Source organism: Synchiropus splendidus, chromosome 5 (assembly GCF_027744825.2).
Source record: "Synchiropus splendidus isolate RoL2022-P1 chromosome 5, RoL_Sspl_1.0, whole genome shotgun sequence".
In the NCBI taxonomy this organism is placed as follows: Eukaryota; Metazoa; Chordata; class Actinopteri; order Syngnathiformes; family Callionymidae; genus Synchiropus; species Synchiropus splendidus.
Genome location: NC_071338.1, coordinates 22,313,053 through 22,330,861, shown reverse-complemented (window position 1 = coordinate 22,330,861; position 17,809 = coordinate 22,313,053). Strand labels below are relative to the sequence as shown.

At 41.2% G+C, this 17,809-nt stretch overlaps 1 protein-coding gene across 4 annotated transcripts in view; it reads left to right on the top strand.

Annotated features, from left to right (window-relative positions):
- Positions 1-17,809, top strand: part of LOC128759167 (transcription initiation factor TFIID subunit 4-like) — an 81,373-nt gene that overhangs the window by 26,861 nt on the left and 36,703 nt on the right. For all 4 annotated transcript variants that reach the window (XM_053865921.1, XM_053865920.1, XM_053865919.1 and 1 more), the window contains 4 exons: positions 700-869; positions 5,677-5,807; positions 7,956-8,081; positions 10,538-10,594. In XM_053865921.1, coding sequence (XP_053721896.1) covers positions 700-869; positions 5,677-5,807; positions 7,956-8,081; positions 10,538-10,594 — 484 coding nt within the window. The remainder of the gene's footprint in view (positions 1-699; positions 870-5,676; positions 5,808-7,955; positions 8,082-10,537; positions 10,595-17,809) is intronic.

Below are 17,809 nucleotides of genomic sequence, written 5' to 3'. Positions count from 1 at the left end.
TCACGACCTTAAATTTTCCTTCTAATAGCTGTTCGGACCCCACAAACTGTCAAACTGGTTTTCCCCAAACATATCGTTTGATGTCACCGTTGTCATGAATCAAGAAGTAGGTTAGCTGTGAATTTCAGACTGAGCTTGATCATTCTGTGGCAGAGACATTAGGTTTTAACTGAGGCCAGTGCCAAGCGTCAAACATTTTTTTGTTGTCCCTCATTAGCTGGCGGGAATGGAATTGTGCGATTACCAGCAAAAACACAGCAGCCTTACAAAATATTATAAATGCCCTCATTCAAAGTATTCATGAATAAAAACTCGATTTGCTCTCCCCCAAACAACTATAATTACAGGACATGAATACCATTACTGTGAGGCTCATCCTGGATGGCCTCATTCAAAACCTCGTCTGTTTCCCCCCCTTTTCTTATGCAAGACTAACATGATCTAAAGGATTGATTTATGACACGGAAGCAACATCTCTTCTTGACATGCTTATCTTTGTGGACTCATCCAACTCTGGTTACGTAGGGAGCCCCAAACTGTCTCGTCATCTGGAGAAGACCCACTTTAAGGGCGATAAAATTATGTATTCAGTACTGTTGCGTTTGTGAACTGTGAAAATCGCAGGCTTTAAAATGGTGCTGGTTTGTAGCCTGACAAAAGTCATAACCACAGCTGGAGATAACATATGTCCTTTTTCAGAGATGACGACGACATCAACGATGTGGCCTCCATGGCTGGAGTCAACCTGAACGAAGAGAGTGCCAGAATACTCGCCACCAACTCTGAGCTGGTGGGGACCCAGATCCGCTCCTGTAAAGACGAGGCCTTCCTTCACCCGGGACTGCTGCACCGGAGAATCCTCGATACAGGTGAGACATACTTCCTCCGTTTTCCGCTGACAAAGACATGAATGGAAGCGCCTTTCCTAGTCTGTTTTGAAACAGATCGATCTGTAAAATTGAAAGCCATCACTGGTATTCTTCTATATTTATGCGTAGTGTCTCCTTGTTGTCATCAATAAGAGGGTTTTGATATTCTCTCTCACTCAGTTGTTCAGACTGAGCCTTTTCTTGTTTGCCCTTGGTTTAAATTTGATACACTTAACAATTCTTTCACCTCCTTTAATGAATTCTTCAGTGGCTGTCTGAATCCACTGGACCGCAGGCACGCACATAAATACTTTATAGCTTTGTCTTTTGAAGGCTGGCTGTCAGATTGTCCTCTGGACCGAAGGAACTGAGTTTACAGAAATGGTGAACTTGTTATTCCCACTCTCCTCGTAGTGGACCTAGATCACACTCTTTTGTCTGCTTTAATCGATACAAGCAGCAAGTTTGTTTGCAGCGTTGCATGACAATTACACCACAAGTCTTCTCACTTGGTTTATCACCTGTGTTTTAGATCGATAAGTCTGATATTAGTCATACATGATGACTAATATCATGCAAATTAATGGACGTCTTGTTCACATGCCCCTGCTGCTGTAGATGATTAAATTAATGAAACATGTTCAACAGAAAGTAGCATACATGTATACATTACGTAAGCTCTGTGCGTTCGTAGCCACTCAAGAAGTGACCCGGGAAGTAAAGAAGCAGTGGCGGAAAGTTTAGACTTTTCCTGAATTGGTGATGATAAAACATAAAAAGGCTAGTTTTTAATGAGAAGTAAATGTAACTCAAATCTGCTGTCGACCTCATGCGGTCCGCCCCTTGTATTATCCGCGCGACCTGAGTTCCGCGAACAATGGCCTTCAGTCATTACGTTTCTTTCGAGATTTTTCCACACACAGAAAACCACAATGGTCAGGTCCACCTCCATGATGCGTGTGTTGTCTATGTAAGTGGTATCTTATATCTATTCATCTTTTATCTATATATGTTTCATCACATGAGAGTTCACCTTTAATTTTTCTGAAGGCATTTAAACAGTGGTGGTGTGCCACGCTCTTTCACATGTAGCAGAAACCCTGTAATGAAAACAAGACATCTTGAAAGAGGTGTTGTGTCTTTGTTAAACTGATATGTCCATTTGCTGCCTAGGAAATTCATTAAAATAGGCAGGGATAAATTGCCTTTGGAGTTGGCCATTGCGTTTTAGTGGTACAACCAATAATACATTAAAATGTGAAGTGCATAGTTGCCTTTTGAGCACTGTTGGTTTGGAGCAAAGAACAAAAACACGAGAGCTGAGGAGGTAAATATTAGGAATTCAGGACAAAGTGTGTCTTTTCTGACATGTTTAGAACATGAGTAGTACATAGTGCCCGCAGCCTCATGGCAAGATGGCCACAGGTTTAAATTCTTTTGTTCTGAGCCTGTTTGTGTGTAGAGTTTGCATGTTCTGAATAGGACAGTATAACATGCAGTTATGCATGGACTTGTGACTTGGCCAAAATGTCCCTGATGCACCTGCGCGAGATCTTAAAAGGAATAAGCAGATTGTAGTAAATAAATGTGTTTAAGGAAGTGCTTTCCTGTTACATTAATGAATGACCTTTGTTGCTAGTGCGTATGTTTTGGGTATTTAATGAATTGATTTGCTGGATTCTTAAGAAAATGTCTTACTATATGCATTATTTATGCTTACGTATGCATGTAATAATTAATTCTCATCACTGAAAGTTGGGTTTGATTGAGCCCGATTGCCTGTGATTGCGCACCTCTGGGGTAGAGTCAATGAAAACGCGTGATGTTTCAACCGAAAGCGTGCTTAGCATCTTGCTTCTGTGCAACTGATCAAAAAACACCCTGCATAATTGTGCATGACGGGAAGTCTAGCGCCCTCATCTCCTTTTACCTCAATTAAAGTATCACAGAGGCCTGCGGGTCATATTTCGTTATGTGGAATCTTCGCGTGGTTGTTATCACGTCACCTTGGGGCAGAGCGCTTGTTTAAAAATATACGTTTTTCCTTGCAGTGGGGGTTAGGTGGGGGCACACAGCTTGACGCAGGGCAGGACGCTACGGCGCCCCCTGCTGGGGAAGTGGCACCTACACAGCCTAGTTGTGTCAGTGATTGGCCCGGCCACGCTTCCAGCTGACAGCAGTCCGAGGGAGGCTCCTCCAGCCTGCCAGCTCCACTAAATCTCTGAGCCTTGGCTGCTGCTATGTGCTCTACCGTTACCAAGTTTGACTCAGCTCCAGTTCCTGATTTACTCCTGCACATCCGGAGAAAACTTGATTGTGACCTTAACTGCCCTCTGTTTGCCCCCGGAGAAAGACAGGTCCAGTAATGTTTTGTAGCTCATATGTATGGTCCTTAAGCTACAGCTTTCGTCCTTCGCGTAAAGTCAGTCACCAGACTGGCTTCACTATTTCTTTTATCTTCCTGCTCATTGTCTGACAAACATTTGCAATCAGTCTGTGACATTCCCACAAACATCCGATCCTGCTTTTATTCATACATGTGTCCATGCACCTAATGGAGTGGAGGCCATCTTCTTGAGTTAAGTGTTGGGGGACACACTGGACAGGCTTTAAGTCCACCACAGGACATATATAGCTGTACAACCACTCACACACGTACATGTATGGAAGTGTAAATAAATGTTTTTGATCTGTTTGTACACAAATGTAAACAGACATTTATACACAATATGTATTATTTGGATCAGTATAATTAATTGATCAAAATTAACGCTGTATTTAGATTTTTATGAATTTAGATTTATATTTTGGATTAAGTATACGCTATCAATCTGTGTTTTTGTTCCAAGTGTTATTATTATTATTATGTATTGATCAGAATTACCTTGTCAAAGTCCTAAAAGTCCTAAAAATATAATGTAAAATTTTTGTATGTGAAGATCGAAAAAGATAGGTTCTGTTATTTTTAAAAATTCCATTCCGTGCAGCATTTTTTTGCATGAATGAGTTAAATCCTTTTTGTATATATATATATATATATATATTTTTTTTTTTTTTTTTCGATTAGTGAGGATGAATTTTGTGTTTATCACTTCAAATGACAGCTGATATTGGAATGCAAAGGCAAGTTAAATAAGCTCTGAGCTGTAATCTACGTTGTTACTATTAATTCCTTTGTAATATGCTGTAAATGCGTAAATGAATAAGTAGTTTATTTAGGGTAATAAATGTTCCCTAACCTAAAGTGTATGACCGTTCCATTTGACTTGACTAAAAGATCAATGGTTGGTTGAGAAAAAGTCTTGAGGTAAAGCATCTATTGACTCAAACCTTGAACCACATAGAGCAGCCTTTGTTTCCATGCACATAAACTTCGGCCACCCACGGCCAGGGCCAGCACGAGTAAAGGCTGGCCGCTGCAAAGTGGGGATGCTCGTGCAAGATTCATAGAAGTGGTCTTCAAGTAATGATCTTAGATTACGTTGTATATCCTTTACTTTTCTCTCAAGTAGGGACTACTAGATGTTGTGGTTACTGTTTTGTGCTAGAGTTTAGGCTTCCCCTCCTCCCTTGTACAGAAGCATTCAAGTAATTTCTGACTCTGAAGTGGATTATCAGTAAAACAAACCTCATGGTAATTTATACAGTTAAAGTATATTCCACTTGAGACCCATTTTTAACCTCACTTCCACTGCATGAAAACATACAGATAGAAAAATTAAATAATCTTCTGAAAGTCAACTCTCTCGTACTTTAAACGATCGAGAAAAAAGGTTTAATGAATGTGCTTTTGATGTATTAGATAGTGGTGGCGAACAATATGTTTTGCTCTAAGACACTTCTGCTCCGCCTCTTCAAGTGTCCTTAAAATATTAATCACTGCAAATGATTTTACTTTTAAGGAGTTGCCTATTAGTGACTGACCTTGTGACATTGGCACATACACTGTACATTTAGCAGCACAATTATAAGGGTAACTGAGTCCCAACAATCTCCGTACAACACCGAAGCCAGTGAGTCGTATATGTATTGTTCAGCTGATTTAAATAATTGGTGTGGTTTACTTAAAAGGGTGCCAGAGAGAAAATTATGTTAATGGAATAATTTAAAAGGAAGTTGGGTGCAGATAGTCACCCCAGCAAAGTCTGTCCTCTTCTTTTTGTTATGACTTTAGATGAGTTTTGCTCCGAGGAAACTAAATTATCCTCCCGCTAAAAAGAGATGGTCAATGTCGTTTACACACCCAGAGAAGCTCAGCAAGAAAAGCTCTGGAATTTGCACTTAGACTGTGAAACAAATTAACTTTTCTGGGTGATGAGCTCTATTTCTGTGAGTTAATTGTCTTAGCTAATCCCAGCAGTTTGGCTGCATGGGTGTGAGGCGCGTACAGTGGTTTCGTTGAGGTACAGATTGAGGACTTTTTATTTGGTGCGGCCTTCACAGGATGAGTTTATTCCACAAACACAATTGTCTCATATTCTTCTGTCACGGGAGCAAAGTTTTGAATTCATTCTCATTCTAATTATTTTTGGGAGAGCAAAATCCAGTTTCTTCAGTCCAAAAGTATCACAAGAAAACTGTTCGGAAGAAAGTTGAAGAGAAATACATTTGAAATAAAGGTGATTATTCACAAAAATGTTACTTGAAAACGGTGAAAAGTCACAATATTACTTGTTAAATTCACTATTTTAAATTGAATTGTTGGTTGGTGTGGAGGGTTAGAGGTCACGCTCAAGGGTCAGGCAGAGTGTAAGTCTAAATATATGTTTTATATATATTTTTTGTGGGCTTTTTTCCTCTTCTACAGCGAAAAAGTTTGGAGTGACGGAGGTGCCTGTGGAGGCCGTGACGTTCATCTCTCATGCTACACAATCACGACTTCGGACTGTTGTAGAGAAAGTGTCCACCATTGCACAGCACCGCTTGGACTCCTGCAAGGTAAGAATATGTACAATATGAAAGGTATATTCTAGTAACCCCCTTTTGCTTTGAGATAAAGGGAGATTATTCAGAGATTAGACTTTAGAATTAAACAGTGGATTTTTATCCTAATAAGGGTGGCTTTACTTTTATATTGCTAAGTGTTAAAAGTAGTTATATTCATTACATTTAAAATACATGAATATTTTGTCAGGATATAATATTTTAGATATATGTGTTTAATTTTTGGCATTGAAAGTCAATTTATTTGACGAAGACAAGTGTGTTTTAACCACTTCAAATTTCTTGGAAGCAATTCCTGACAAAATTAGGTCCAAAGATAATTGCCTTTGTATGATGCTATTCAGCAAATTTGTTTGTTTGGCAAGCCATTTTTGTCAGAACTTACTGGACTCATTTATATATAAAATGATGACCAACCAATTAGTCAACAAAAGCCCAATCTAAAATGTCAAAACTCTTGGAGTCACAAATGCAAGAAGCTTCTGAAAAGTATCCACAAGATTCTCACTCAGCTACTCGCCCTCAGCAGCCTATAAACTTTACGCATAAGAAAGCAAACATTATGCTTTTATTTATTACATTTGAGTCCCAAACGGTGAGCAAAAAGTATGTGTCTTTCATGATTTTCTTATTATTGGTCCCTTCATCTCGTCTATTTTTTAAGTATATGAGAATTACCACGTAAATTGAGCGAACCGAGAGCGTGATTCCCTCTGAGCTGCAAGCCTTTAAAGCCCTGCATTGTTGGGAGAACTGGGAGAAACTTTGAAATGTGTTTTCCACAACAGGAGAGCGAGGGAGAGTGCACCAGCGCTGTCCCCATCTTGTTGTGCGTTCCCTTTTTTCTTCCGTTCCTTTTTGTGGTTTTGTAAATGAGATGTTTTATAGCGGAATGCAACTCTGTGAAGCCACTCTGTTGACATCAGCGGAAAAAAAATGGAGAAAAAAAAGACAAAAGCGTCGTAAAGAGCAACCAGACTTTCACTTCGGTGGCAAGAGCAACAGCAAGAGTGCAGGCTCAGCGCCGCAACAAAGAGGTGGAAAGCTGGATGAGAACGAACGAGCGAGCTGAAAAAGAGGGGGATCGGTGGGGTGCTGGCGACGAGCGTCCTCTGAAGTCTGTCTTTGTGCTCCGGGGCACCAAACTCCTGTCATCCACTCATAGAAACACACACACAGTCACACTTGACGCACACGTGTGTAGGAGAGCACATCTACGCACACAAACATGTGAAAATAACAATTATATTATTAACTTTTGATGACCTACAAAAGTTGTTTTCAAAGGCACCTTTGATGGTCCCAAGTGGGAAGAGGTGTATTGAATGAGAGACTGAATCTGTAAATAAAGAAAAGTTAGTGGTGAAGATGTGAGCGGAACGTGCTGCTAGTTAGTGTGGCGAAATATTCTCGTCATTGGTTCATTGATATTGTACAGTAGAGAGTCCTACTATTTAGCTGTTTCTCCATGACCTGTCAACATAAATCAAAGTTGGTTTCTGACGACTTGAAGTTGATTTAAATCGGGATTTAGACCGACAACCTATCTAGCCTAAAGCTTTTTGTTTTTTGTTAGCAAATTGGACTTTTATTTTCAGGCCTGTTTTAAACACACAAAAATAATTTCAGGTTATCTTTCATGTAATAATGAGTTGGAACAAAGTCTCCTCCCAGACTCCTCCTTTTTGGACTATAAGCTGCTGTCCGAACTCTGCGGCTTATACGACGCGGCTAAGATATGGATTTTTGCAGGCTGAAGAGTGTCATGCTGCCAAAATATTGAGCCTCGTCCCATCAAACCCAATGAGATCACAGGTGTTTTATTTACCTTGAAGCGCTCAAAATGCTCTGTTCGCCGGCGTGTCCACAGCAGTGCCAGCAGGGCTGATCTCCTGGAGGACCAGAGACGAGAAGCAGCATCTGAGACCGGCTGTGGTGTCGGAACTTTGGAAACGCGGGCAAAAATAGCACATTTTCAGTTCTTTAACGTGGATAAAAGATGTGACAAATTCATGATTCAAAAGATTCCGAGTTTGTTTCACGAGTCAGTATCGACTTTTAAATCCTCTCCTTTTGTCCCTCTCCTGACATTTTCATCTGTATTAACTTTGTGACAAACCCATCAACCCTGTTCTTCATCAGGATGAGGAGTTCTACGAGCAGACCGAAGATGTCCGCTCCCAGCTGCGCTTCTTCGAACAGCTGGAGAGAATGGAGAAGCAGAGGAAGGACGAACAAGAGAGAGAAATCCTGCTAAAAGCAGCGAAAGTAGGTCCATGCACCCTGAAATCTGTGTCCGTGTGTGTGTGTATATAGAATTGTTATCTCCCTCTAGAACCGCTGGTGAACAGGCATGCGCGTGTGTGTATGTTGATCCTGTGTCGACCGTGATAGATGAATTGGAGTGTGACTCCGGTGGATGAAGTGACCTCCCCGTGTCCTCGCAGGCTGAAGGCCGCAGGGCTACACTGTCCTGGCTCTTCCTACCTGGATACACCATAGGGAGGGAGAGAGGTGCCATAGTCTGCTTGTGATACATCTATCCACCATTAAAGCATCCTTCACCCCTGACAGCTCACCTGGATCAGCACCTGTCATACTGGACTGCTTAATACTGTTATACTCGCACTGTTAAACATGGCATTTATGTGGATTCCACATACAACCCTTGACATTTTACGGTGGTTTTCTTTCACCAAAGTGAAATGAGTTATAAGTTTCCATTAGAGTGAAATTCAGAACATGAAATGGAATGCTTCGCCCTCAAGCTAAAGGACTCCAAGTTCAGCCCTCTGGGTTTGAGCCATTTCACAAATGCTTCAATGGTTCATATATTAATCACTGATACATCAGAAGCATCACGGATTTACACAACTTAATTGACTATATTCCAATCCTTTATTGTTCAGTACAGATTACAAATGTACTTCAGTAAACATGGTTTCCCACTCCTGTTTCATTCTCTAAGTGGTAAAATCGGGGCAGCTGACAGAGGAGATGTAAAGCATGCCAGTGGCACTTCTGCCCTTTGTAAACAGTCCATCTGTATGTACCTCTCCCACTTCTCCACCACCACCCACCACCCTGCCTCTCGCCAGCTCGGGCGCCTACTAATTTGACCTCTTGAATAAAACCCACTGAAACAGCCCCCCCTCCCCACCTCCTCCCTCATGATCTCTCCAACACAATTCCCCTTACTCTGCGCCGCCCATTTAAATCTGAGTCAAGTCTTGAGGGAGGCTCCGGCCGACCCGAGGGCAAACGCATTAGTCTTAGCTGAGATACCGACCAGTACGTGAACCGCCTGATATATTTATGGCCAATTAGCCATGAGAGTGGAAGGGAAGCTCTCTGTCCATAAGACAGGCAACATATGGTAGTGGAGAAAAGATTGGTAAGAGGGTTTGGGTATTCAGTTTTGAAGCCGTTTACGCTCACATCATTTGCATGGATTGGTAAGGGGGAGGCGTATGAGAGTGTTGTTGGACATGAAACACAATACACGCTTTAATCTGCATTACATAGAGTTTGTGCTGCAGTATCTTGTTAGACGAATTATGCTAAGGTCAGGAGAGGGACCTGACAGTCTCTTGGGAGGCTCGCTGCCGGACAATTAGCATTTGGGATAAGTTGATATCAAGGAAAGGAAGAAAGCCCTTCATTTGGGAAAGCATCAGAGTGAAAGCATGCTAGAGGTGGAGCACGTGGAGCTGGCAAGCTTAGCTATGGAGGAGTGCGAGTAACTCAGGGACCTGAGCAACCCCTTGTCTTGATAAAACCCAAGACCACTTATTCAAGGTCTCGTCTTTGTCACAGTCATGACAAACACCACCGCTATGATGATTTAAAACAAGTCTCTGATGTGTTAAACCAGTGTTTTGTTTTTGAAAAAACGCCATCTGAATGCTTCCGTCACGCCCATTGATGATCCGTATTATTGACCATCCCTCCTGAAATTATTTTACGACTCGACTGCAGTCATATGTTCTTCGGTTTGGGACTCCTTGTACTTGCTTCAGTCTCGGTAAGTTAGCTAGTTACCTTTGCCTCACAGTTTAGCTTGACATAAGGGATAGACCTGACCAATTTGTCCATCAGTTTTAAGTGTTGCAGGATTTACGTTGAGATCAACTGTCAAATCCTGAATTTGAGCACCACAATTCCTCGATAAAATTATTCATAGTGGCTAAGTGCTCTTGTCTGCCAGACATTTAGCTGCAGTGGGAAGGATTCCCAAAGACAAATGCCTTCACAAGGTCTTTGCAGCAGAGGAAAATAGAAATGTCGTGGATTTACGCCTGGGACACACACACACACACACACACAAACACTAGCACAGATCGCACAAATGCAAGTGACAAATACACAACTACTGTCACTGATACGTGCTCACATCCTTTATCCTGTGTGCCATTATCTGTGTGTGTGAGAGAGGGAGTATGCTGGCTCATGCAGAATTTTTAATAACCTCTTTTGATTAGAAACCCCTTCTGGCGGCTTATTTAGGGCTGGATTTGGAGCGGGTTTAAAGGCCACTGCCCCCCCAGGGTACGCTCCATTGCACTTCTCTGAATTCAAATACGATGTCCTTGACACCTCTGTATCCTGTTCCCGTTCTGCACTATTTTTGCTTCAGCAGCAACAGATGAGCGGCGCTGCGGTGCAAGGGTGGTCGTCTAAAACCAGCTGTTAACCTATGTCCCCCTCCCCTCTTTTCTCCTCAGAGCCGCTCCAGGCAAGAGGACCCAGAGCAAGCCAGACTGAAACAGAAAGCTAAGGAGGTAAGCTGCTGCGGAGATCATTACCCTTGACATTTCCCAGACTTCAGCATATTAATTTTTCATGCCTCACTACATATGTAATGCCATTTAAAGTCAGACTTAAAAAAGTTTGAAGAATTATTGTTCCCGATTTACGGTAATGCGGGGGAATGTGCACACTCCTGCGCACTTCCTCACTGTCACCTGCTCTAGCTTAATCTGGAGGTGTGGTGCGTTTCAGTCTGTGGTGAATTAATATTCATCGGTAGAGAAAGAAGAAAGAAAGAAAAAAAAATGTAAAAAAAAAAAAAAAAAAAAAAAAAAAAATGCCAATTTAAAATGAAGAAGTAGATCATGATTTTATCAAATGGGTGACAAAGCAGACATTTTTGGAGGCATCAACACTGTTAACATGGAGTAATATTCCATACTAGCCAATCTGAAATATATAATAACTTTTATGCCATACAGTTTGTGACAAACTCCGACCCGTTGGCCAAATCCCTCCCAACAAGTTATTTAATGTGTCTGCTACAGCTTTGTACTTTTAAGTCAAACTGGAAGTAATTTGAAGTGCACAAATGACTCTCTCCACTGTTGGAGATGAAGGAGCTCAATGAAAATGTTTTTTTTCATCGTTCAATGTTAAATTAAAAATTTAGGTCCTTATTTTCTTCTTTGACCCATTTTGTGTCCATTTTGCTTCTAATAATAGTCATATTGAAATATAGAATTAAAATAGTCTGCTCATTTTAACACAATTTTTGTCTCTTAAAATAAGTTTGTAAAAATTATACCTTGTAATAAACTTCCTCTGCATCACAAAATATTCACCATAAATATATACAAAATGAAGTGATATGTAAGCAATACTTGAATGGCAGAATTAAAGTGTTCCCCAATGTTCACCTTGTTTGGTCATACTTAGCCACAAAATACAATTGAAATCTCTTTTTATTCTCATCTGTCTCTTGGCTTGACGGCCGCTCACAAACCAACACGTTGTTCAATGTGGCCCCTTAGGAAATTTCGTTGCCCACCTCTGATATAGAACCAAGCCATCCAACGATACAGTGAATTGATATTTGAATATTTATTAAAGCGTCTTACTGTTTAAAAGCATTTTTTTCCTTGTGTTATAAAGGTGTTTTGGAGGATCACTGTGTGCTATTGAAATTCAGTTCAAGTTTGCATTACTGTTTCAAAATAGGTCAAAGAATGGAAAGACATCAAGTCTCTCTCTCATGAATAACTTTTTCAAGTAGCAAGCCATTCTCCACATTAACTTTTACTACTACAAAGCCGTTAAGCAAGTTATCGCCTCTTCCGATATACAAGACGAAGGTTGCAAATTGACTGAATTTCCGTCTGATGTCGCACTGGCGCTAGTGTGCTTTATCCTCCTCATTTTAAGTGCACGTCTTGTGTCGGATGAATTCCCACAGGATCTCTGAAAGTAGACCACTCTTCTCTTAGTGGTTGAGTCATGTTGTTTACGTAAACAAAATAGTTCTTTCGCATCTTAAGTTTTGCGTTTGTTTTTGTCTGTGTTTACTGCGGCACAACTTCATTGGCTGCTTTGAGTCCTCGCTGCGCTAACAAGGATCAAGATGAACGTGGGAAGCTTCCACAGTCTATGAAAGCTAAAGGATGAAACAACATCACCTGTTGTTGTTGATGGAGAAGCCAAGACGTGGATTTGGTTTCTTTTTAAGTCAGTTGTGCTTTAAAGCAGCAGGTTTTCACCCAGGCTGCATTAATACACGTGATTCTTATTCATTCTCCATCGTAGCCTCACTTTTTCGCATGAATACTACCTATCTTACTGTCACCCACTAGACCCAACTTTTCCTCCAAATCAGTGTCAGTGTTGTAGCATATTGTAATTGTTTCAGCCACATTTCAATTTAGCAAAAGAAATAGTATTTGGGATGTGATTAATTATTTTGACCGTGGAGTCTGTTTGGTCAGTCTGAAGACTCCATCTCCCTGGCAGTGAATAGAACAATAATACAACTAGACCAAACATGGAAAACACAAAAATGTTGTGGCATTATGTGGAAGTCAAATAAAGGTCAACATGATACACTACGTTAGGTAAAGTCATATTAATATTGTGCCGAATCATTATGGAAGTCATCTCCAGGCACCTCAGGGTTGGAGGTCTTCTTTTTTTGTATTCAGTGCATAGACTTATTATTGCCGGTTCAGCGACAGGACAGGGATGGAAGGAGGACAAGAGGATGAATGGAAAACTGGGTGTGGTAGTCATACACAAGTTTCAAATGAAAACGGTGAACTGGATATATGGCTAAAATGAGCTCAGTCAGTTTGTAGCTTTGTGCAGGTGTAAAGAGCAAGATCCTCTGTTCGAATGCAAAACAATGAATCTATAATAATGACTCTACAAGTAAAAGTGAGGATCAGATTTTATGTGTGATAAGAATGTCCTGAGTACCTTACCAGGATCCTAAAAATGAGAATATATTATATATTATTTATTCAAATAACTGTTGGGTTGGAACATTTAGTTTGTGACTTGATTTTGATTCTGTTTTTTCACACATGGATTTTGCTGTCATTGGTAGATCATCTTCAGTGGTCAATACAACAAGTTCCGTCCAAAGCTGTCTCGACAAATTTGGGGTGTCTTGATCTGGAAATGCCGTTATTTTCATTTGGAAATGTAGACTGAAGACAGTTCAAACAAAAATTTGGAGATTTTTTTGCTTCGGATTTCGAACAAAAATCCAGAACTTGAACACCCCCGAAAAAAGCCGGAAAAAACATGACGTGCGCAGACCGATCAGCTGACCCCCTCTGTATGCTCTGTATGAGGCGAGTCTGGGACAGAGCTAAGTTACTTGGTGTATGACTTTGTCACAGCCAAACTGCACAGAAGCGCACATTCAGAGGTGGACACGCACCGGGCACCTCTTCACTTCTGGAGAGACGTCACTCACTCGGCAACCCCTCCCACATGCAGCGGCCACACACATAGAGGAACAGCGCACCTGCAGCAGACACTCTACATTCACTCCTACAAAAGCCTATTTTAAGGCTTGGAACGCATTATTTCTTTTTCCATTCATTGTAATGGGAAAAATCAATTCAGATTTCGAACAGTTGGCTTCTCGAACGGCTGTCTGGAACGGATTGTGGTTGAGAACTGAGGTACCACTGTGATACATAATCAGATATCTGCCATGGTTGGGACTCCATTTTGATAATCTCTTGATATGCCAATGATTTATTGCCATTTATTGCTTGTAAAAATACTCAATGTATGACCAATGTATTGTGATTCGAACAACCGTAAAAATTAAATGCATCACAGTGCATTTATACCATCGCACTCACAAGACTTCCAGTTTGGGAGGCATTTAAATGTCTTTCTCAAGGGCAGCCCAGATTTGTTGTGTAGCCAAAGTGGTTAATTTGGGGGATTCTTTTGGCGTTGAACTTGTGACCTTCAAGTGACAAGCCAACTTCTCCCACCTCTGGCGACTCTTGCCGCTGTGTCTTTTCTCTTTGTCTCTCCCGGACTTTCTTTCTAGCAACAGTGAGCCGTGCTGCAGTTTTGAACATTCACACTAGATTTCTCCCCATAAGCCTTGCGTATGCAAATGAAGCAGCGTAATAGGCAGTGCGATAGGTTTGCCTCGGGGCCCATGTGATCAAAGTGGATCTCCTCCCTGTTAAGTGGCAGTCCGCTCGTCATCTGGATATGGCCAGATTACTGCCTCGTGTGCACATGCACATTCTCATCTAGAATTAAAAAAAAGACAGTTTAGAAATCGCTACTTTATGTAATGTTTTCTTGCTCTTGATAAAGACAAGGAGGACTCGAACCCCCGCCAGCTGCATCCCATCATCCAGCCTACCCCACGATCCACCGTCCCTCCCTTACCTCTTTCTTTTTTGCTTAATGGCTGTCGTTTCTCAGCCCTTGTGCCTCTCCAGTTTTCATCACCTGACTGGCTCAAGGGGACAGAGCTGGCTGTTTGTGTCACTGCAGAGTCTGTCGGCAGCTCACACATCTGCGCAAATTTCATCAGGATAATGAGCCCCAGCTACTCTTCCAGGCGACGGCAGAGTAGCCAGGCACTCTTTACACCCCCCCTCTCACCCTCATCAGGCAGATACACAGCAAAAATGAAAACTATGATCACAACCAGGCAATCATCATTTCTGGAAAGATGGCTTGTTATACTTAAACCATTTGCCGGCCTGTAAACTGTGGTGCCAAATGTTCCTTGTGATGCAGGTGGCACTACTGTCGCGAGTGTTACTATTGAGAAGGCCGATGGATGTTTTTACGATTCAATCCGAACTGTCTTTTCATTGTGCAGTGCTAGAATTTCCAACAAAGAAACTTGATTTCAGCTAAATTTACTAATTAAGAGACACTATAATAAGTCAAGTCCACAAGGTATTTCACTTCTCACTTCAATTTCTCAGACTATGGAAGTTGTTTATTGGCCTCTTTGTGCTGCTCAAACACAGCGTTTGTGTTCCAATGGGCATCAACAACTTAACTACCCCGGGTTCTTGTCAACCCTGTCATTCTATTTTTCTACCCCTGACTGCTTGAAACACCCCTTGTGTGCATACTGTATTATCCAGGTGGACAAAATATTGTGTCAGGTCAGTTTCTATTGCTGTCGTTGGAAAAAAATGTGTCAAATACATCTATTAACTTTTGTTTTGTTTTTGTTCACTGGAATTTAAAACATGGTTATTTACATGACTAAAACGTCTCCCATGTTCATCATACATCATGCTAAAAATGCTAGCATCAAATATGTCTTCAGTGAGAATCTTGACATTTTCAGTGAGATTCCCCCCTTTCATGGAAACCAGTATGATGGCAATACGATCAGGCCACCATAAAAGCTCTAATGATTGGAAATTCAAGGTGTCCTGCAGAAGAAACAGGGCAGTCAGGCGCCCCTCCATGTAAAAGCCTTAGTGTCCCACACATTTATTTAAGATCAGGCCTGGGGTCCAATCCGGCCCATTATGTCAATGTATGCGGCGTGCTAGAAAATTCATGAAAGTAAAAAGACAATTAATATCACTTAAAATCCTCTTTTTTGCCTTAAAAATATTGAAGTGAAGGGCATTGATCTACTAATTTAAAGATCAAAGTGTATTACCAAAGAATATCCAACTTGAATTTCTGGTTGTTGTGTTCAATAAACAGGACTTGTAGTGACAAATGTTTTGTATTAGGAAATCCCACGGTGTAGGTGAGAGCCATGTGATTATTTTAGTGGGAAATTTAAGTATGGATCCATTTTTTTATCTTCAAGGAAGCAGTTTGTTTGTATAAATTACCTTGTTTTTAGAAGTTAGGGGATAGGTGGACCAGTCTTGCGGTTGTGTTTCCTCTACTCGCCACCATTTGGCCAAAAGGTCAGATGCGCTATTTCTAAACTGCCTGCAGACAAAATCAATGGGCAAATGGTGGCGCTCGGTTCCTGTTGCTCGTGGTCGCTTCTATGAGTCCTGTCTGTTCCGACGCAGCAACAGGAGACCTGGCAATGCCTAATCACTGCAGGCGAGCAAATGAGCGAGAGAGGAACAAGCGAGAGAGCAGGAGATTTGGTCATGGGGCAGAGTTGGGGACAGAGAAGTGCTGTTAACGCAAGTAGACATATATCACATTGTCAGACACACAGAGACACTGCAGCCACAGATTCATCATCACGCCGGCGTCTGCAGGCACAACTGGACAAGGAAACAAGTGAACTAAAGAAGGAGTGTGGGGAAGAGTGATGAGCGAGGAGAGATCAAGACAAAAATCTGGATTTCAGATCTTCGCTCTACCCGTCCTCAAGAGACTGCAAACTTTTTGGCTTCCTCAACATCTAAATTCACGAAATGTATCTTATCGTTTCAGTCTGTGGATGTTATTTGCACTGCATTTGGAAAGATATTTGGCGGCTGTTTGACGAGAAGGGCTGCGATAACGCCCTTTTTTTCCCTGTTTATCAATCTCACGTAACCTTAATTGTAGGTTACTCATTTTGCAAATGCAACTAGTAGGAGACAACAGACCCAAAACAAGTGAATCGGACTTGCCTTGGAACTCTTGATCAGATTTGGGAGTGGGCATTGGAGTCGGTACGTGGTTGCCCTATGAAATCTTTGTCTGAGCTGGATTTTGGGTCAAATATTGGCTTCACAACAATGATATTTGAAGGATTACTGAAGTAGTCTTATTTGTGGAAGTAGTTTTTATAGGAGGACCATTCTGAATAGACTTTTTTCATTGTGTCACTTGCAAAATTCTACTATTCAGTTTCACTTGTCTGTTATATCTTATCTGTCGTTTCCACCAGCTGCGCTTCACCATGCCTTTCATTCAACTTCAGACTGTACACACTGCTGCCACTGAGAGGTGTAACACTTGAGACACAAACAAGCTTGAACACAATGCATCAAGAATATGTTTTGAATTTGCACGCTTTTCCAACAAAGCTGGTATTATTCCTATTGCCTATGTTTCTATCCTGACATGGAGCTTATGTGTTCAGTGGAAGCCAGGGGTTAGATGATAAACTCAGAAACATTCTTGGACACAGTTAACAGAGTGATAGTTACAAGACTCGTAACTATATCTGTATCTGATGTGTGACCTTGAATACGGTTTAAGGTTTCATGTAAACATTTCTTCAGCACCTTCTCATGCTGTTATTATGTGGCAGAAAATAGATCATTACAAGCTCTTATCTAGTCAGATCTGAGATGACTGTCCTCTTGACTAGAAACCAAACCGTAATCGGATAGTGTCCTCCACTGCTGAATACAAGGAAATTATTGTCTTTCATTTTTCTAATTCCTTGGTTAATATTGTGTTACTCATATTATCCTGTATTTATTAGACACATTTTCCTCAAATGCTTCCATTTTTTTTGCCCCGCTTGAAGCACCAGATTGTCTTCTAATGTCATGGAACTGTATTCAGTTAATTCTGTTTCAGCATGACCTTGAACCTTTTGATAAAACCCTACAGTTATTTATGTAGCAGTCAGTTTGATGAATATACATACGCTCATCATTCGCTTCATATATATATATAAATGCTCACGTTTCATCGGTGGTGAACAGAATCCCCCTGCTCTTTCTAAATGCATTATTGTTCATTTTTACTTGGCCTGCCATCCTCCACAGCCATGACCAGGTCAGAGACAGACTGGAGTCCACCCACACATCAGGCCGAGCTCCACA